This window comes from Rissa tridactyla, chromosome 4 (assembly GCF_028500815.1).
Source record: "Rissa tridactyla isolate bRisTri1 chromosome 4, bRisTri1.patW.cur.20221130, whole genome shotgun sequence".
NCBI classification, from domain to species: domain Eukaryota; kingdom Metazoa; phylum Chordata; class Aves; order Charadriiformes; family Laridae; genus Rissa; species Rissa tridactyla.
Window position 1 is genome coordinate 16,742,990 of NC_071469.1, and position 21,788 is coordinate 16,764,777.

At 39.7% G+C, this 21,788-nt stretch overlaps 2 protein-coding genes across 7 annotated transcripts in view; both read right to left on the reverse strand.

Moving 5' to 3' along the window:
- Nucleotides 1-21,788, reverse strand: part of SAAL1 (serum amyloid A like 1) — a 106,215-nt gene that overhangs the window by 21,635 nt on the left and 62,792 nt on the right. The window lies entirely within an intron of this gene.
- Nucleotides 241-21,539, reverse strand: HPS5 (HPS5 biogenesis of lysosomal organelles complex 2 subunit 2). Of its 6 annotated transcripts, XM_054198336.1 has the most exons (23): nt 21,387-21,539; nt 19,522-19,691; nt 18,974-19,084; nt 18,767-18,831; nt 17,947-18,139; nt 16,318-16,451; nt 14,810-15,025; nt 14,395-14,466; nt 14,074-14,162; nt 12,896-13,074; nt 12,511-12,669; nt 11,326-11,485; nt 8,955-9,078; nt 7,040-7,186; nt 6,163-6,237; nt 5,173-5,780; nt 3,666-3,789; nt 3,310-3,465; nt 2,650-2,769; nt 2,250-2,363; nt 1,818-1,924; nt 834-1,119; nt 241-373 (listed from the first exon to the last, which is right to left on the reverse strand). In XM_054198336.1, exons 2-23 carry the CDS (start codon nt 19,627-19,629, stop codon nt 313-315), a joined length of 3,408 nt encoding a protein of 1,135 aa, XP_054054311.1. In that variant the 5' UTR covers nt 19,630-19,691; nt 21,387-21,539; the 3' UTR covers nt 241-312. The 6 variants fall into 6 exon arrangements, 5 of the variants coding, with proteins under 5 accessions (XP_054054311.1, XP_054054312.1, XP_054054313.1 ...); XR_008465910.1 differs by lacking the exon at nt 1,818-1,924 and having other exon boundaries at nt 834-913; XM_054198337.1 differs by lacking the exon at nt 18,974-19,084.

Sequence of the window (21,788 nt, forward strand, 5' to 3'; positions counted from 1 at the left end):
TTCTTAACACTTAAGTCATATAGACTGAGAAAATAAATTCAGGAATTTTCTTCTCATAAATATGTGAGGTTAATTTCAACATAAATACTAGATTGCTTTGATTTAACTTCTAGAGTTCAAAACTCATCTCCAAAGGGATAAGGAAGAACCATCAATAGTTCCCAGTCGGACACCTGCCAGATGGAGACTGGCTCAATATAACTGAACTTTTAGACAGGAGTTCATTTCTTTAAGAGCCTGTTGAGTTTAAGAGGCACTTTAATATAAAATCATTACAGTAAAAAACATTTCCAAAGTTTCCCAAGTTGTTTTCTATGCTTGCTGAGACCACAAAAACCGGTCACACCTTTCCAACATGGACTGAATCAGCGCTCTGCAATTAAAGCAAAGGGAGAAAAAAAAATAAGTCAAACAGTAAAAAAAGCCAACAGCAGAAAGAACAGAGTTTTGGTTTGATTTTAAAGAGAAGTTTGTCAAAAACATGATTGTATTTCAGAAGTAACATCATGACATCACCATGCATGCCTTCTCTAGAAGGGGTAGGCCGGATCAGAGTTCTGTGCAGGACTCTGTAAGACAGATATCTCCTTCAGAGAATCTTCTTCACATACATCTTTAATGTATGATTTCCTGTTTCCTTGTTTTTAATTTTAAAATGTCTATGTTGCACAATATATAGATCTTAAAGAATAGAAAAGCTTTCAGCTGAGTTTAAAATCTGAGGTAAAAGTGTGAAGTATTTTATCTTCTTGTTAACTGAAAAGAAAGTTTAGAGCACCAAGAAGATCCAAAATGAATAGGGAGCATACATGGATCTTCTCGTGTCATCTTACCTTTGCCTTTTCTCAGCAATTCTCAGTATCTCACAGACACCAGTAAATCTCTCAGACAATTCTAGTGTCAAGCCACACTCCTGCAAGAGAGGCAAGGCACGATTTGGGCCAATGGCCTTTGCCAGTAAGAGCGCTACGTTTTCTACAGTGATGCAGTCTGGGCAGCTTGGGCTACCATTGCTGACAACTTTCCCGTTCTGTGGGCCATGGTGGTGGAAAGTGGTGCTGTGATTTTGTGCAAGACGCAGAAGAAACTTCCACTCTTCTATAGTCTCTGGAATGAAACCTAGATGTAAAATGAGTTTGTTGCATTATTTGTAGAACAAAACAAGGATTATTCTAAGACTACTATTTTAAATATATCTGTACTTAAAAGGGAAGCTACCTATTCCGTTTTTCTCTATGAAGATTTAAGAAAATCATGTGTTATCAACCAGCAAATTGTGTACAGAAGTGTACTGCCTTGACTGACTCAGTGTAAAGATTCAGTCGTGAACTACACACAAAGCTTCACAATAGTTCAGTATTTAAGGCTTTGGATTAAGTCAAGAGACAAAGAATTGTTTTGTCCATCTTAAGGCTACTGGGAATTTTCTTCTTAGTTCTGTCACGTGATACAGTGCTTTGCTGATTGTAACTGTGTGCACGTGTAGTGGGGGGGAGTTTTGTGCTGTGCAGGGAGGCTAGCTGTTCCTCTATCTACAACACCAAGTTTAGCTCTTACTCCCAGCTGATAAACAACTCTACGTTCTTGAACTTTTAAGCATTTTCTAGCACAACTGATTTCACAAAGCACACTGTGAAGATACAAGAATGTAACACCCATTTATGTCTTTCAAATACACTGCACTACACACAGTTAAGTGCTACCAAAACACTTCAAAAATAAAAGTTCAGCTCAACTTTGGACAAACTGAATGAGTATATAATCAGGGCAGTTCCTATATTACAGAAGTATGTTTACACAGCTTAAGACTCACTAACCATCTTCTCCATTCAACAGGCTCAAATCATCCAAATGAGCAATATTAGTAAAGGCTTCTATTCTTCTATCCAGCTCCAGACAGAGAAAAAGATATCCAGGCCAGAATCTTGAATAAGAGAGTAAAGATTTCCAGGAATCAAATACTCAGTCTAAACTAAAGTCAACAACAATTAAATGCCTATTTAAATATCAGTGAAGACAGAAGCAACAGAACTTGACTGCCAGAAATCACTGCAGAGTGGGGACACAGGGAATACCCCTTAGCCAAAAGGGGTATTTGGTACATTAAACTGGACAGTCAATAATATTCATCCTCAAAACAGGAAAGGACCTGTCCAAGTAAGGAGCAGATGGGTGGTTTTCATTTGTATCTTTTTGGGGTCAGAATACCAACTAACCAAATATCAAGAATTACCAAGTTTTCTTCTTACCCATGTGCTTTACAGATGTCAGCCATCTTCTCTTTTGTAACAAAATCAGCTGGGAGTTTAATCAAAAGCAGAATAAGCTGGCTGTAGCCCCAGGTAAACAAATGCGATCGTGGCCTAGAAGATGAGACATTCAGTTTTAAAGCATTAATCGTTTTCTTCATAATGTTATGTTCTCTCTACGAGAAAGGCAGGTATATGAAAAGAGAAGGAAAAATGAACGAGACACCGTAGTCTCAGTACAGCAGAAGCACTTTTCAGAGTGACTGCTCAATTCTGCAATATGCAAAATGTTCAAAGGATTCAGTGACATCCAAACTGTCTTACAAAATCTAAAGCAAAAGCCTGCAGACCTGTTAAAGCTTTTTACTGCTCTTAGGACCTTGGGTGAACCCTACTGTACCTGGGATTTCCTTCTGCATCCACAGTATTTGCTCTTTGTGGCGCATCATGAGAAACTGCCAAGCACAACCAATCCAGTCGTACAGATTCAGGCTGCAGAAGAGATCTAAGGAGAGATGACCTAGAAAACAAAACCGGAAAAAAACAACCAATTTTAAATATACCAGATATGGCGAAGTAGAGATTGTGTGCAGAAAAAGCCCTCAAAATATGGACGTAAAATTAAATACAGAAAAGCCTGGATTTATTTATGTTTCCAGAAACTGAGGGGACCACAGAAAACCATCAAGTTTGTAGGTAGGGTTCCCCCATCTTTTTTTTTTTTTTTTTTTTTTTTAAACCCTGTCTAACCTTGGTATATTGAACTGCGGGCACAGGAACAAAAACAGTCAGCTGCATTGAAAATATTATTTAGAAAAACCCTGTTTAAAGTTAGCATCTAATCTAACAAAAAAACACCACAGTCTGAGAGACCAACTAAAACTGGCAAAATAAATTGGAATCTAATGCTAAGGAACACCAAGCAGATAGATACAGAAACTGTAAAAAAAAAAAAAAAAAAAAAAAAAAAAAAAAAAAAAAAGCCCCCCCAAACCAAAACATCCCCACACAGCTACACGATGAAGAGAGCAGACAAATTAAGAATCTATATTCCTTTTACCTTTTATCCTCTGGCTTTGACTTCACCAGACTATCTAAATATGCTAAAAAGTGAGCTGGATCATTCCTGCAAAGCTGTTTGATATCGGAAGGCAAAATAGAGGGGTGGAACTTGATCAAGGGCCGAAGAGCTGTTTCCCCAAATTTTTCATAAAGCCTGGAGAGAGAGGATAAAAACTGTTTTCAGTACCAAACAGCAAAATTATAATTTTTCCAAGATCTCTTGCAAGTTCAAGATAGTACTGAAAAGTAAGCTCTAAAAGGTTCCCAGAAAGCTTCATGAAGTGTTAAGTGAACCAATTCCTGCTAGCAAGTTAACAACACCGAAGAAGAGAAAGAATGAACTTGCCTACAAACCTTTGAGCGTGCACCAGCAACAGCGGGCTATCATCCCAAGGCCCCAGGTCATGCAGCTGTTTCAGTATTTTCAACATATCTTCATTTTCCATTGCTAAAGCCACTGGGCTATGACAAGTTAGTTCTGAAATAAATCAGCACAAAAGTTACAAGATACGGGCAAGTTGTTTGTTTTCTTAACACACACAAAATTGTTGTTAAGCATAAGGACAAAAAAAGTTATCACTGCTTTCATGAACTCTATAGTCAACAGTAGTAACAACTGAACAGAGCCTACTTGTTCAATGCATAGAAGTCAACATCATTAATCTGCACTTGCAGCAAATTACAGTTATAGAATGATACAATTAAGGCATGGAATAATACCCTTGATGTATTTTACTACTCTTTAGACTTCTGATGAGGCGGTTTTTCTCTCATGTGGAAAAAGATAGCACACTGCAGGACATATGGAGTATGAATATAATGCAGATCTGCATCAGTTTTCATATATTGCAATTTGCAATATATGAAAATCTATGAAAAAATCTATGAAAATAAAATAAAATAAAATAAAATAAAATAAAATAAAATAAAATAAAATAAAATAAAATAAAATAAAATTTCAGCTTGGACACAAACCTTGATCCTGATGAAATGCAAGTATTAATCTACAGGTAAAAGTGCTGTCCAACTGAGGACAAACTGGGAATGCATGCATTACTTTCACTCCTAGGGTGCTCAGAATCCAAACAGTGAACAGATTCCCAGAAACCCAAATAACCAGATACCAACCCTCAAAGAAAGATTCTGCTGTTTGACTACTCTCTGTTGGCGCAAAATCAATACTAAGACTTTAATTCACTCTTAAAAGAAATGCATAAAGCAGAAGCTGAATGGAGAGAACAGATGAAGTTCTGTTTTCCAAAATAATCAGGAAGATATTTTGCAATATAATCAGTTAGCTTTGGTTCAATAAGGCTAAAGAGGCATCAAAAAGATCAGAAAGGATTTCTGTGCAAAGAGGAAGCCTGATGCGACCACAAGCCATTATCTGCATGGAACCATCTATTCCATTCAGTTTTGTTTCACGTTAACCACATTTCTCCACAAGTTGAATCTTCTGTTTCCAGTGCAAATACTGAAGTTTTTGCCTTGTTTCTATAGACGTATGATTCTAATTAAGATGCTTTTGCTCTTTGAAGCACATGTATTTGTTTTTAAATAGATCTAGTCTGTCATCACTACAGTGTGATTATAAACCAACAAGCTCCATATAAATTAAAAAGTTCAGAACTGCAAAGTGGGGAAAGGGAAGGAACAGTCTCTCGAAGGAGCTAGCAGTTCTTCATAAGTCAGCCTTTGGGGGAAAAACAACCAACCACAAACCAGAACAAACACTTACACCCTAACCACCCCACCCCCCCATACTACGCCTGCAGAAGGGAAATTTACAGACACAAATGGGAATGTCTTCACCAAACAGCCTTACTTTCAGTTTACTAGTAGTAAAATTTGCATTAGTTACCTTTCAATCCTGCGATGTATGTTTCCCATACATTAGGAATGGTTGAATACATGGTTATAATACACTGCTTTAGTCTTTTTAAATCCAAAAGAAAGAAGTAGCTTCGCATAAACCTACAAGCCAAAGTCCATGAAGCTGATAGTGGCAGGCTTCCATCAGAGCTTTCCTCTGCCTCACCATTTCCACAAGAAAATACACGCAGCTCAAAGCACAGTGTTGTCAACTCAACAAGATCTTTCTGAACATCCGGTTCTATGACACATGGAGGAGACACTTGAAAGCAGGAATCCAAAGGTCCCTTCAAATCAGTACTATTTTCACACATGTTTTTGCTTACACAGGTGTCATCAGTATTTTCCTTTTCAGAGCAGTCTTTCAAGATACTACTCTGTTCTTTGTCTGATGGGTCTCCATCAGTTGGATCCAGTCGTGGGTTTTCCTCCAGGACTTCCCTCTCTTCTTCGACACACACAGTCTTGCTTTTCTTAATAGAGGAAGCAGAATGCTCTTTGCTGCCGAACTTTTCTTCTAGATAGATAAGCCATTCCTGTAAAACCCTTCTCATACACTGCGGTTCTAACAAAACCAGGGGATCCTGCAGTTTGGCTCTGTAGCATAAAAAAAGTTTGCTAAGTTGCTTGACAGTTAGATACTACTTCACTTGTGGCATCTTATATGTTGCGTGTAACTCAGTATACTCCTAAACTTGACTTACAGTCAGTTGTTGCTTCAAGTGCAAACACAATTTAGGCTACTTAGGCTGTCTACATTTGATATTAGTACACTCTGAGTGCCTCAAGATTTCTTTCGGAATGGATTTTTGTTTGTTTGGTGGTTTTGTTTTTTTAAATTATGTTAATAGACGTTTACAGCATTACTCTTACATGTACATAATTAATTAAAAAAAAAATAGTAATTTTTTTTAAAAAAACCAACCATTTTGCTACCAAAGCCCAATATATCTATACACTAAAAAGTTTCTCTGCTTACATAGCTTCTGCTGTGGCAGCATTGAGATCTCTTAGATAGTCCTCCTCTGGAAGCTGGCAGCTCTGTGGTTCTAACCTAGAAAAACACATTAATTTCAGTCTTATGTTAAGTACTATGCTTAATAATTTAAATGAATATTTCCTCACAAATTTCCTCAAATTTCTGAGGAAACAATAGCAATTCCTTTATTAAAAAAACATAAAGTTTTCATTTCTAAAGAAGGAACAGCTCAACAGACATTATGGATTAATTGGACATGAAAAGCAACCAATAATACTATTATTTGTGGCCTTCTATAATGGCTTCTACTCCAACTACAGTAGATTTCTGAAGGTCCTGAATAAAAATTCAGTATTGTGCCACTACATTAAAGTTAGTCCAAAATAGTAAGTTAGCAAATCATTGGAATATGAAATAACTTAGCTCTGTTATTAACTGGAAAACCATTAAAAAGTTCAATGTCTTATAGCTACCATTATTTTAAAAAAAGAAAAAAATCCTTTTAGGGAGATAAAAGTGTTTACTCCCCACTCAGAAAGGACAGGAAGTGAACTGTTGGACTCATGTCCATAACTATAACGAGCATCACAGATCGGCAGTTCTCACTGAGTGTATGTAATACGCTACATTCTTGCTTTCAGTTACTACAGCACTGTGGAGACTGCATGCACCACCACCCAGCAGTGTTTATTGCTTAATCAGCTTCTAGGAAAGGAGTCAGGGAGATCCAGTGAAACCCACCAGAATAATCAAAGCAGCTGGAAAAATCTAACACTGAGCTTGCTGTTCTATTTGAAACAGTAGTTTTTAATTTAGGTTGCTATCCTCAGAATTCCCAGCAAATGCAATTGCTAGGAAAACGTAATTTTACACTCACTCTTTCTCTTCCTGGGGAGATGCTACCAGACTAACAGTCAACTCCTGCAGTGGCTCGTCATCCTTTGCTTCTTGCCTCCCTCTAGTATCAGGACTTATATGAAGTGTGCCAATCTTTTCAGTAGTTTTGCGTACAAAGCTGGAAACACTAGGAGTCAGAAGTTCAAAGATTTAGAATTGGAAGTTCAAAACCAAACAAATCAAGAACCTTCTTTCCATTCAAACCATGATTTCAGAAAACTTTATAATCTGAAGAACTCTTGAGAAACGGATGAGAGCAGCAATGACCAACAAGAGCAAAACTCACTAAGAAGCTGTTCAAAATTCGTACTTCAGTCATGGTCCATACTTCCAGCACAGAATAAAAACCTGAAGTATTTAAGACTTGGGTTTTTTGCTGCTGGAGAAACAGGATCACATGCTAACATTAGCACTTAGATTTTAGCATATATTTGTACGCAAATAAATGTGGATTGGCTACATTGCATTTTAAAGCTTATGAACAGAAAGCATCATTAGGAAATTATGTCCCTCTTGGTGGTAAGAAACAGTTGTTCAATACTCCAAATTAATTCTTCAGATTACAAAGCTCACTAAAAATGTCCTTTTCACATCAACAGTCCCTGTCCCTTCAGATATTTTATTAAAAAGACAGCCCAGTGAACATACCAAAACCCAATTATTTCTACCACTGCCATGAAGACAACTAGGTCATCAAGAGCTGAACAAGAAAATCACCTCCTTGCTTTCTGGCCAAGAACTAGTTTAAGAGCATCAAGAAAAAAAGCAACCCTTTTACTTGCTTGCCAGAGAATATGGCATCTTTTAATACACTGAGGTATACCAAAAGTTGAAGGTTGCTGCAGAAGAGAGAAAGGACAATTGGACTTTAACGTACAGGAGGATTAAAGGTAAACTTTTAAAAATTAACTGTAAATATGATAGTATTTTATTTAATTATAAATTGAATATAGTGAATATTTGAAAATTTAGTTGTCATTATTAGTAGAAATGTCCTAAAATGTGCTTACGGTTTAGAAAGAATTCAAAACATTGCATGTACTTCTGAAGGTTGTTCTGAGATCCTCACATAATTGACATCAGCTACAATTTTTAGTTGCAGGGCATAATTCACATACCTAAGTGATCAAGGGAGGGCTACACAATTTTTCAGACCATTATTATGGGTGACCAATATTTTAGCTAAGAAACTAACAAACACCTTCTTTTTCAAATTATTAAGTTATGTATTTAAGACTATTTCCTTTATATTTGTGTGTCCCCTCCCACCCACCATTTTTTAAAAGCAGGTTTTGAAGTAGCAATTTGGTTTCTGCATAAAACAGACAGTACTATATTCACTTGCACCAGGTATAAGGTACCATTATTCCATAAACACTTGGGGAATTGATTAGATTCACTGAAAGGTGTGGGGGGGAGATGACAGACCACATGGTATACTTTGCAAGCGTGTTTTAGCAATATCTAACATGCTTTGAACATTTTAATGTTTGTCTCTAAGCAACACAGGAAGCCCTCACTCATTCTTCAGAAATCTAAGTACCAGAAAAGCAAAATCCCCAAACAATATTCAATAAGTTTGCTTTGAATACAAACCACAACCACGGTTTACAGGGTAATGTTAAAAATTCTTAGACATTTAAACATTCTTAGCCATTTAAAAACTGAGGTTAAAATCTTGGCCCCACTGAAGTTAACAGCAGCTCTTCATATCTTCATTAGAGTCAAGATGGAATCTTTAAATTGTCCAGCAAACTTGACTGCATCTCCACTGTTTCAGTTCAGATGTTACATTTTTGCAGAACAGAGTATGAACTAAACCAGACAATGCTACAAATTCAGAGGACAGAAAAGGGAAAGATGTAATGGATGAGTGAACCTGCTGCAAGTTTTACCTTTCTTTGACAGCTTGGAGAGAGACGAGAGGAGATGGGGAACGAAATGACAAAGGAATACTGAATGGGAGAAATGTCTCATTCCGGTCAGCCTCAACCGTCACAGATGCATGAGATACATTGTCTAACAAATGGAATTGAAATAAAGAGTCATGAAACATTGGCCTGGCAAAAATGGAACAGTGAAAAAACTGCAAGTCACTAATTCATTAATGGATAACCTGCATGGGATATTTCCATACTTAATATTCAAGAACGTGGGGAGCCAGAAAAGTGCTATTTAGTTTCAAGGGCCATTTATTAATGACTTTGAACCCGGTAGGTCTGCTTTGCTAATAGTCTTTTGGCTCTATAACAAGGCCAATGATGATCAGTCTCTTCCATAAGGAGAAACCATAAGGATTCCGTGATCAACAACTCTATGAAAACTATGTTCTAAAAGGAGCCTTACAGTCCATTTAGGGGACAAAATTTTGATTTAATCGACTGACAGTTACTTAAGCATCTAGAATTAAGTATTGTGGCATACATCTATTCGCATCATATGATTTCCTAAAACCTAAATCACATATGAACATACAGAGACGCATAAGCCATGGTTAAGGTACAAATCACCCTTCTATTTGAACCAACTTCAAAATATAATTGAACCCATGGCTCTCTGGCTTTTGATAAGAATCACAGGAAATATAGACTCACTGACTATTTCCTTTTCACTTTCATATCTCTAACAGTACCTACAATGTGTTTGATTAATCATTTCTGGGTACAAACACACACTGGATCTTTAAGTGATGCAAACGAGAAAAAAAAGGATGCTTTTAAGTTAGGATGACACTGCATTTTGCAAGCCAGCACTGTCTACACTGTTGAGAGGAAAAGATGCCATGCTGTTACAGAAATTCTACCATCAGTATCCATAATCTCTCTAGATAGTGCCTAAAGGTCACAACTGATTTTACGATTGCTTGTAAATAAGGCTGCTTTTGTTCATTAGGCAGATTAGAAACCTAAAAACTTATGACATCTTACGTAAATGTGAGCAGGGAAACATTAAGTCCATTTCTCTTCAATACCACATTAAGTACACATGCTTCAAGAAGCATCTAGAACTTTTCTACTTTGAAATAATTAGAAAATTTGTTATCTCTTGTTGAACCAATCCAACTTTTCTATCTTCTGACATTCAAAAGCTACATCCCTTCATTTTAGAGTTTTAATATTGGAATAAGATACGCTTCCTTTCAAGTTTTGTCACCTGTTGTTTTTATAGTGATGTAGGTAAAGAGGTAAACGTAAACGTAAGTGCTACAAACCACTTGTAGCTTTGTCAGCAGGATAACACTACGGACAAGTAGGGGAGGAAATACTAATTCCTATCCTCTCCCTCCCCATCATGGTTTTCCCTCCAACACAGCACCCAAATCCTCTCCATCCTCAACTGGCACCTACTCTCTGCAAAAGCTGAAGAGCAGCTTTTTTATTGGAAAGCCCCTCTACCATACCTGGAACTAAACCAGCTCCTCATCATCCCAGGTTTTGCATCCCTTCCCAGTCCCAACCAGAGCAAAGAACAAGACCCATTATTGTCTCATTCTAGCTTTCACCCAGTGACAGGTATTTTTCAGGAAATACAAAAAGCTCCCCAGATGGTCTAAATGTTAGCTAATAACAATTCTATCATCCCTGTGCTAATGCATACACACGTAAGAGATGATTCCCTTTACAAACATAACCCTGCAAGAAAGTTAAGAACACTAATCATAAGCCTGCTGTTTTCCCTGAAGAAATATAAAACCAGAGCCAAGATTAAGATTAGGATTCTTTCCTGGAACTATTATTACCGGAAGGACAGCGTCAGCAAACAAATCTCATTTGAAGTTCAATTAACAATGGCATAGTTAGCTGAGAGAATCTCAGCATTAATGCCGAATTGCACAGAAGTTTGAGAAAAATTGTGTGGAAATTTGAGTGAAGTCCTAGCTTGGTAAAAGCCCTCTGGACTTTTTGTTTTGTTTCTGTGTTGAGTTTGTTTTTAAGCTTGGATTTCTGTGGAGCCAGCCTTTCACCCCAATGTTCAAGGAGTTTGACTGGAAGGTGGGGTGACTGTGTTCCCATTGATCAAATGGGAGGATTTATAAATGGATAACTTGATAGTGGAAAATAAGAGCACAGAGCCAATCCAATCAAATTCTTGAATAATAAATTAAAATTGCATCCGAATAACATATTTTCATTAAGAAATTACCCCAGGGTTGGCCTCAAATTTTCGGTATGTCTGGAGATACTGGCACAGAGCCAACCCAATCAAATTCTTGAAGAATAAATAAAAATTGCATCTGAATAATATATTTTCATTAAGAAATATTACCAAGTTCCACTTGCTCGTCTTCCTGGTGAGCAGGAAATTCTTTAAGTCTCTCATCTTCCGAGAATGTTTGACTGTGGAGAGAACATGAATCTTCATCTGACTGACTGCCTCTTCGACTGATAACACGATATATTCCAGAGTCCAAGATACTGAAGCTTTCCTGTCAGACAAGGGAGAGGAGCTAGACGTTGTGCTAGTTGTACTTCCTTGTTGAACTTCCTGCAATGAACTCAACCAACCATACCCACACAAATAACCTCACAGCACTTCATAATTCACTGTCTGGGAAAGTGCTATACAACAGCACATTTTTGACATATCCAGAATGGAAAGTAACACACAAACAATCTCTGCTTTAGTCCTGCATCTGAGACTGTCACTTCACCCCTTTGTACCTGTGTACCCAAGAGTCCGTATTCTTTTTGCTGGTTAACCATACCCAGCTAGCACAATTATGGACCCTGCAAAACTCTTTAGTACCAGGACACCTGTACACTCTTTTGCTCATGGTAAGTCTATGTAGTTTATTTTCCCAACTGCTAATGAAAAAGAAAAAACAAAGCTTGTCTACCACATCAAGAAGGAATTTACATTACTTTGGTTTTTAAACACTGTTAAGAGTGAAAGCAGCAACTAATATCATGTTAACTATGAAATACTTCCCCTTTCTTGAAAAGCTGCTGGGAAGCCAAGCCAACACCAAGCAGTTTTATGGGTAAAGGAGTACAAGAAACATGCTTTGATTTTTTTTTTACTTGGAGCTTTCTGCTTAAGCTTCATAGAAGTGAGACAACTTTTTAAATACAGCTAGGATAGTTCTGAGCATTTGAACATTCGGTTTTCACCACATAAAACTACAGTTACAATCAAGATGACCTCTACTGAAACATGCTAAGACACTAAACTCAGCTGTGGAGAAAGTCTTCTTTGTATCAATCTTTGCCCACATCTCAACCATTAGCAGTAAAATAATATGGAAAAAAGACAGAGGTCTAAGAGCTTAAAGAATGCCAGCAGTAGTATCTCATACCTCTGTACGCCACCTGATTTTAGAAAGTAGCATTATCAGCTATAGCAGACATGCTAAAAATGAAACCCCTCATCTTCAAAGTGAGCAATGAGGTGATTTTAAGCTGTAACGACAAAATCTGCAGGTAACATTTTTGGCATTACCAATACACTTACATGAGATGAAATACTGCTCCTTCTACTGCTGCATGCAGAATCTAGAGGTTCCAACTTTGAAATTAGTTCTTCCATCTGCGTAATGAGATCTTGTTGGGTTGAGGCATCCAGCTGAGACTTCAAGTGCTCCAGCTTGTCTAGAGGCAAATTTTTTCTTGCCTAAAAGTACACAGGGAAACAGAAACATTATTATTTCTAATGCACATGTGAAAAGCAAAAGGTACCATATATGCAGGCTAATTTTCATCCTAAAAGTACAATGTTTAGAAGACTTTTTAAAAACCCCAAGAATATGAATCTCAGAAACCTATGGAATGTAATGGAAGAGAGGGACAGGAATGAGAGTGAAGTTGCATTGCACATTTACAAAGAGGTATTTACTTACTCTGCAAGAAATTATTGAATTTTGGAAGAGACAACAGACTCTGGCAGCAAGTGTCCAGAACCCTCTTCTTATCAGACGCTCTATGCAGCGGTCTACCAGCAGAAGGGAGAGGTGCACCACTTTTCCGTTCGTATGCAGACAGAACAACTCACTTTTGTAAACCGCAACATCCTGAATATCTGCAAAATCAGATGCACAGAAATATCTAAAGGACTGAAATAATTAGAAAACATTCCTTTCTGTTCCTGAAAGAAGATGAAAACATATTTCCCATCTGCCTGCAAACGCCTGATACACTGTAGTGCAAGTGGCACGGGGAAAACAAACACTGAAGAGTGCTATGCTAACATCTAAAAACTATAGAACACAGTAAAGTATCAAAACTTTACAGAGCTGCACTTCTAGAAAGCATTCAAAAAGTACACTAAAGTTACTGAAAGTTTCCTTTTCCTCTGAAAGGGGGGGGGATGAAAAACTGAAGACTGATAAAGATGAGAAATACCTGTTAGCTTTGAAACAGAAGGAAAACGTTTGCTAGTAGAAAACCACTTTGACCTTTCAGCAGTTTTCAAATTAGTTATGCTATATGCAAACACTCCATGACAAAGGCAATGGAAACTTAACACCAAAAGGGGAGTAGAGAAGGGAAAGGAGAAGACTGACTGACAATGACTAACTGTTCTAGCACTGTGCCTAAAAACATACACTCAAAGCAGTTTATGAGGCCTCACTCATCTGCCAAATAAATACGTTTCCTGGCTCCAAATTAGACAGGTGTTAGAAAAAACAGCTTTAAGCTGCCAGATTATGCTTCACAGGACACCTGACAATAAATTTCAATAAACAGAAATGAGGAAAAGATACTGCAGGCTTTACCTCACTAATACTGCAGGTTATTACTTCTCACTACTTGATTACTGCATTTTAAGATTCACTCTATCCCATGTTTTGTTTCTCAAGCAAGTTTTCAGAACTGTGGAGGGAGGGGTTGGCTGGAAGAGGTCGGGAGAGGGTTAATATTCAAGGATATGCCTGACAGATGACAAGGAAAACCAGTTTTCTGATCAATGTTCTGCAGTCCAGCTGCAGAAATTAAGCTTGAAAAGGCTCCATGTTTGCCAAGGACTTCAAGAGTGACAAACATAACAGACATTATAAAGCAAGGATTCTTAGTTTACCTTTTACTTCACTCCAGAGCAAGACTTGAACACTTTGGGGCAGAAAAATATAAATGCCTCTTTCTGTCCAGGTCATCACACAGTGCTCACTGCAAGCAGAGCAGACATTAAGGGTGCAACAGTAAATTGTGGTTGCCACTGTAAAATATGCAGGGGCAGCATTGGCTTAAGTACAGCAAGTGAGAAGTTACTTGTTTAGCATGATACTTGGGAAATTTTTATGCAAAAAGATGAAGTTGATAATATAAATTAGGAGAATATACAACTTTTTTATTTTTAAGTCTACTTTATCTACAGAAAGTTATGCTGACAAATACTCACGCCAAATACAGTAGCTTGGGGAAAGATAAAGATTGCGGAGAGCAGCTGGAACTAGTATAATGAGGATCCAGCCTGTAAAGTAAAATTAGTATCCATTACAATTACAACAGTATCACTTCCTTAATATAATATTCTTAACCCTGAAAGTACAAGGCTGGTTTACATAAACATAGTTTAATGACAGCAGCATTCATTGCAGTAGTCACACAGACATGCCTGCAGAATCAAGGCTTTGGCATTTCTGATAACTCAGATACCGGTTTTCATTATTAGAGGAGAACATATTAAGATGACAGCTAGGATTAATGCTTAACTGCACTAGGGGGTTATTTAATCTTCTCAGTATTAAGGCAGTTCTTTTCAGTTACTCTAGAAGCCCCAGCAAGTTTATCACTGACAGCACTCATGCTTCTACCTGAGAGTAACAACAGGAAGAGGTGATGATGAGAGCAGCTGCTTGAACTGATGTGTGCTTTGTACTTCCCCGTCAAAGTTCACCTCCCACATCCTTGAGCCAGGTCGAGCACAATATATTAATGGCTGCTGATTCACACTGTTTTTTCCAACAGGGAAGAAACATGCTCCAAATTCTCCATCTCTCTCTTTGTTACCAATTTTCCAGAACTTCTCTCTAATGGAAAAAATGTACTTGTTAAGGCAGCATTAATAAAGGCTTTAATTAATTTTACATTGTTCTTGAAAAATAAAAATACTAAATCCTAGTTGTTGAATTGGTTTTGGTGCTTAAAAAAAAAAGTCTGTTACTGCTAATATAAAGCCTGCATAAAGTTTACAAAAGACGGGGTGCAGAAATATTTATTAGTTTAAATAAACGGTCAGATCATGAAGGGTTTTTTTTCCAGCAGAACCAGTTGGTCAACCTGGTGATAGGAAGGTGATGGTGCAAATGATCCCAGAAACCATTTCCAACCACATGAAAGCTAAGGTGGTGATTATGAATAGTCATCATGGCTTTACAAAGGGGAAATCAAGTTTATAGCCCTCTACAACAGAATGACTGGCTTGACAGAGGAGAGGAGAGCAGTGTATGTTGTTTATCTTGCTTCAGTAAGGCTTCTGACACTGCCCCCCCCAACAACTTCAAGGACAAACTGAGGAAGCATGGGCTACATAAACAGACATGGAGAAATGTCCAAGTCCTGCACTGGGGGAAGAATAACCCCAGGCACCAGGACAGGGCAACCGGCTGGAAAGAAGCTTTGTAGAGAAGGGACTGGGGGTCCTGGTGAACAAGCTCACCATGAGCCAGCAATGTGCCCTTTTGGCAAAGTAGGCCAAAAGCCTCCTGGGCTGCATTAGGAAGAGTGTTGCCAGCAGGTCAAGGGAGGTGATCCTTCCCCTCTTCTCAGCACTGGTGAGACATCTGGAGTGCTGGGTCCGGTTCCAGGCTCCCCAGTACAAGAGATACAGACATACTGGAGCAAGTCCAGTGACAGGCCACAAAGATGATAAAAGGATTGCAGCATCTGTCTTATAAGAAGAGGCTGAAAGAGTTGGGCTGGTCAGCCTGGAACAGAGAAGGCTCAGGGGTGGAACTCATCTGATCTGACAGGTATAAATACCTGATGAGGGAGTAAAGACAGAGCCAGACTACTCTCAGTGGTGCGCAGCAAAAGCACAAAAGGCAATGGACACAAATGGAAATACAGGAAGTTCCATTTCAACATAAGAAAAAGCTCTGTTATTGCAAAGGTGATGAACCACTGGAAAAGGTCGCCCAGAGGGCTTGTGGAGTCTCCATCCTTGGAGATGTTAAAAATCTAACTGGACACAGTCCCACACAATCTACTCTACCCGACTCTGCTTTGAGCAGGAAAATAGGACTAGATGATCTCCAGGAGTCATTTCAGAAACTGTGTGACTTCATAAAGTCCAATATTTTACAAATAAAACATAACTTGCCTCTCAGTATCACACAAATAAGTGCGTGTAAGTGAAGATATGAGCAGTCTTCCATCCAAATAATCAAGCTGAACAACCCGAGAATCTACGGTGGTTATAATCTGAACAGGAAACATCACAAAAGTAGCAGCAGCCTACAGTTAAAAAGAAAAGAAAAAAGAAAACATACAGGGCCTCAGTTCAAAGTAAGGACTAGTTCATTAAGTTAAAATCATAAAATTCAGAAAAGACTCATGTATGCTACAAATACATGGCATAAGAAAGCAGTTCCTTCTCACTCGCAAAACAAGGCTTCAACGCTCAGAGGCATAAAAATCTAAATCCTCCTTTTCCCCAAAACCATTACTGAAGGTTTTAAGGGAAAAAAAAAATGCCTGTAGCATCCTGCCATTTTTTTTTACAAAGAGTGTGTTTTTGTAACATTTAGAGGGTTTTTTTTATTCTTCTTGTTGTAAGTTTTGTGCTTTTGTCAATTCTCCCCCATGGGTACTTTCAGTCACTGGTTTTATGGAGACAGACCTGAGGGATTACTTGATACTAAAAAAAACTTCCATTGAATTTAGGTGGTTTACATAAACTCACTTTCTCGATCATCCTGCAGACCATTACCCAAATACTATTTATTATACAAGTGTCTCAGTTTGCACTGGTGCCAGAACAAAGTCATAGACAAACTTCTTACTCCTAAGAAACTACTGGGAACTACAATTAAATTTTCTAGCAGATGGTCACCACTTTTGACAGCTTCAACATGTTTTTCTTTGCTAGGAATGTGTCAATTCCCTACTTCAACAAAGTGCATTATGTGAGAAATTCAAAAATGAATGAGCAGACATGTATTCCATGGGCCTTGCCCTTCGCTCCTCTCCTTCTCCCTCTCTTTCCACAGTTGAATTTTTTGGTCTTTCTTTAAAGGCAATAGTCTTGCTAGTTTTAAGTCAATTTTCCATCAAAATCTTTTGAGGGGGCTAGAAAGGACCTGGAGGAACACACCTATTTCCTGGTTGTGCTCCTTCTTACAGGTTAAAAGGAGAAGGAAATGATCTAGTAATGGTAGAACATAAAGAACACTCAAGGGCTAGAAATCAGGCTGGTATCATTAATTTTTGTGCCCTTTGCACAAAATGTAATGTATGTAAGCTACACGTCCACCTACCATTTATTTTAACTAATCCACATCTTTTAAGAGTAAGAACATTCAGACAGAGCCAAGCAAAGTCAGAGTCTGGGCTTGCCCTTCCTCAGAACAACAGCTGACCTAAGGACTAAAACACAGAGCTGAACCTGTAGCTGCAGCCTAAGGAATCCAGCAGGCTCAGAAACAGCAAGACTCTGGGCTTGAATACTTGTAAATTCCAAGAGGAATAAGCTTGGCGAGTTTTTAATTCTGTACATTTGAAAGCATTTCTATGTTGCTTTACTAAAATAGCTAAAAGAGGGTGTCGGGGAAGTTCACGAGTTACAATTTCTACTGTTGTCTCAAGAGACTGGTTCTTCATCCCAACAGTCAAAGCTGCCAGAATTTCATCAGCTGGCAAGTTCCCTCTGTTCTACTTTACCAAAATAAGAAAAAGATTCCACACATCCCTGTGAACCTCTTCATCTCAAACAAAGTATGCATCATTTTACCTTCCCTTGTTTCGATGTGTTAATCTTGATGGCTGATACTTTTCCCACGTGATCTCCCACAAAAACACGAAGGGCAGCTGTATCCCAACATAGAGCTGTCACTTTTCTGCCCTTATGCTCTGAGGAAACATAAATCCGTTCTGGCTTCCCACGGCGTTCCTGATTTAGCTCCCAGACTACTACAAGACCTTGGCTACAACAATTAAAAAAGAAAATACAATTTAAGAATAAGTCTTTTAATGTTTTATCATTGATAAAGGTGCATTATTCCAAAGAAACAGAAAATCTACGCAAAGTAGTACATCTCAGAACTGCCAGTGCTTGAGGTTGCACGTTTTCAAGAAGCGTCACATTCTTAATTCTGAAGAAAAGTAAGTGTCCTTCCTTGCACTACGATGTATCAGCAGCTTTGGAAGGCTACTCTCACATTTACTGGAATTGCCAGTGAGGATACGGAAAAATAAGCATTTAAATGGATTTTGAACAATGTAAGTGGTATTAACCACCAATCTTACTCTACCAAGTTAATGAAGATATTTCTTTTGATGCTGAAAGGTTTCAGGGAGACATCTGTCATCATAACTTCACATGCATTAGCTCTCCCACAGATGTTCTGCTACAGAAATAATACTTACTCTGGAACAATTATTACAGAAAAAAAAAGTTAAGCAAACTGTCTGTGCAGGGAATTATTCTGCAGGGGCCTCTACCAGCTAAATTCCTGCCTCCCTCTAAGTTGTCAGTAGATGTCCAAGTCTGAAACTTAGAAGCTACTTAAAAATATTTATCTAGGATTCAGGTTTGTAAGTACATCACTCACCTGGTGGCGACAGCAACGTAGTCTTCATCATGTAAACAACAGGCAACCCGGGAAATGGCACCTTCCTGAAAGCAAGTATAGGAGTAAGCACAGGTAAAGGTGAAAGCTGAAAACACCTGTTGACTTAATAAAAATTTACTTGAAACAATGTCTCTTCCCCAGTCCCATTTTCCCTGGAAATTTTTGTATAGAATTCTTTACCCTTACCTTATGAGCGAGAAAGAGTCTTTGCTTCCAGCCGTCCTTCTGTATAAGGTTTAGTCCTCCTCCTGAACTGCCTAGAGCTAGCCATCTCTTCGACACAGCTATACATGTGCACTGAAGCAATAAAAATCATAATACACAAGATGGCTGCTAGTACATACTAGTAACAGTATCTATTTCCTGCATTAATGTTATTTCTTAAAGGCTTCATTGTCTGCAAGCTGTATATACCACTCCAGAAACACTGGCAGCACAGTTGCCAAAGATATTAAAATAACACTCTCTGCAATTAGAGCTAACAGTAGAAGACAGCAACTGTGTAAGGATGTATTATTTACCCCACAGCTGCATTAAGAAAACACACATACATATTAACAGGATCCTTTGTCTTCACTACTTCTTCCCCAATAAACTGGCATGCACGCACCCAAAGTACAAAGATAAAACAAGAAGAATCCTGTAGGTTAATCAGATAATAAACCAAATAAGATCACTATTTAATTAAAAAAAAAAATGATAAGGAAAAACACCACCAAATACCACAAACTCACCTTCAGACGGCTAGAATCCAGCCTGAGCGCAGAAAGCAACGGATCCAAACATTCAAACTCTGCCAACACATGGTTGTAAGAGTCTGGAATTATTGGCACAGAGGCCATTGATGTACCAGACTAGCACTACTCATTCATGGGTGCATTACAACTTCAGCTTTTAGCTGCACCTGCCAAAAATAAAGAAAGTTCTTGATTAGTTCACCTTTTTAGTATTACATCTGTTTTTCTGTGTTTAAAGAAACACAGAACGCCTTCCTGTTCAAAGAGCATCAGGTTTCAGTTTGCCAAAAAGGCACAAGGGCTGCAAAATTAGACCCTTACTTCATTTATGAGAAGTTTTTGTTGAAGTTCATTCCATAAAACTTAACCTGCCAGATACCAAACTTGGAAATATTTAAATTGTAGCGCTAACATATATTTACATCCACCTGTGAAACAAGTTCTGTCTACCTATGGAAAAAGCCTTGGTTTATGGTAAAATGCACTTCCCTCCACAACAGGCACCCTTAATTTTAAACTAATTTACACAAAGAAAGCATTTCGCATTGGCATCTTATACCTACATCATCTTCTTCCCCAAAACTAAATTTAAGGAGTATTAACCTCAACTGATACCAAATTTAGAATTACCTGCATTCGTGCATTTTTCATACAACTATACATAATTACGTATAAACTATCCTACCACAGTACCTCCTTTGCAGCATGCAAGATAGATAACATAGAGTGAAAACCAAGAATTAAATAGTTATTGAAGCTGCAACCTCACGTTTTTCCTAAACAGCGCATACTTTAAAAGAATCTCTTGTTGAGGAATTTTCAAAGTTTAGATCTCTATGTTGCTTAAAAAAAACTTTTTACGCTTCATACTCAAGCCTTTGAATTTCTAAATAATGTTTAGTATGTAATCCCATAAATTAAACAACCCTCTCCCAAAAATACTATCATGTGAAACTTTACATTTCCTTATAAGAAAAGGGAACACTTACTCTCACCAGGCACTGGGAAAAGGGAAGATACACATTTAGGCAGAGACACTGAAAATTGTTTCTTCAAAAATTCTCAAAAACGTCTTAAAAATCTTAAATTATGTGATTTGAGAATGGCTCCACTCCACCGATAAAAAGCACAACATGACTAAGAAAGGACTCTTTTGTTCCGGATTATTCAGTCTAGAACGACACCCTAACGCATGCTTTACACACTCTGTCTGACCTAAGAAATCTGCCAGCCTGAGATCTTAAATCCTGCCTTGGGACTCTGCTCTCGGGAACCAGCAACTGCCCCGGCGTCTGACCGGACTCGGAGCACCCGCCGCCCGCTTGCCAGCCCCCAGCTGGAGGGGAGCACCACGAACCCATCTCGCTTCCTCTCAGATAGGTACGCTGAGTAAAGCAAAGTGTCCCACAAGCTCTGAAGAACACCCCAACTCCTCCAGAAACAGCTGTCGGCACAACGCGGGCGGGCAGTGGCCGCCGCCAGCCCAGCCGCGCCCCTCAGACCGAGGCCCCCGAGGGCCGCCGCCGCCCGGGCGGCGCAAGGCCGGCACCAGGGGACGAAGGCTTCCCACTGGCCTCACACCGGCGCTCACAGCCCAGCACCACCGCTGCGAGACCGACGGCTGCAAGAGCAAAAGCTGCCGCCGGCGGGGATCTAGGCCACGGGACCGCGGCAACTCCCCGGGACCGAGCCGGCCTCGCCTCGCCTCGCCTCCCCTCCCGCAGGTACGGGCCTTCGGCAGGCACCGAACGCCCCGCCGACAGGTCGCGGCGCAGCCCCCGACCAGCGGGGAAGGCAGCACCCCACCTCAGAGAGACGTACAAACAAGAATCACCACCCTCCCGGCGGCCCAGTCCCCTCACCCGTAGTCCCCAGTCCCAGCTCCCTCACGCCGACGGCCGCCGACCGGCACCGGCACCGCGGCCCCGCCCCGCCCCGCAGCAGCACAAGCACGTGACCCGCGGGGGGGAGGGGCGGGGCCGCGCGACTGCACCGTGCTGCGTCACGCCGGGCGCGCCCGCGCAGGAGGAAGCTGCGTCACGCGCGCCCGCCCGCCCCTGGGCACGTGACGCTGACGCGCGGCGCCCCCTCCCGCCGCGGGCCGTTGCCGAGGGGAGGAGGCCCCTCCCCCGCAGCGCGGTGGCGGCGGCGCCGCCGACCTGGGAGCGAAGCAGCCGGGGCCGATGGCGGGGGACGAGCGGGGCCTGCGTCCCGCGGGGCCGGGTGACGGCGGGTGACGGGGAGGGCCGGGCGCGGCGGGCCGG

What these genes read in the sequence shown, in the direction of transcription:
- HPS5 (XM_054198336.1), bottom strand. Translation starts at nt 19,629, where the DNA reads ATGGCCTCTGTGCCAATAATTCCAGACTCTTACAACCATGTGTTGGCA. An exon ending in TATTTGTGTGATACTGAGAG is followed by an intron (nt 15,026 to 16,317) that starts GCAAGTTATGTT and finishes TTTTTCCATTAG; the next exon opens with AGAGAAGTTCTGGAAAATTG. An exon ending in AGACGAGCAAGTGGAACTTG is followed by an intron (nt 9,079 to 11,325) that starts GTAATATTTCTT and finishes TCCATTTGTTAG; the next exon opens with ACAATGTATCTCATGCATCT.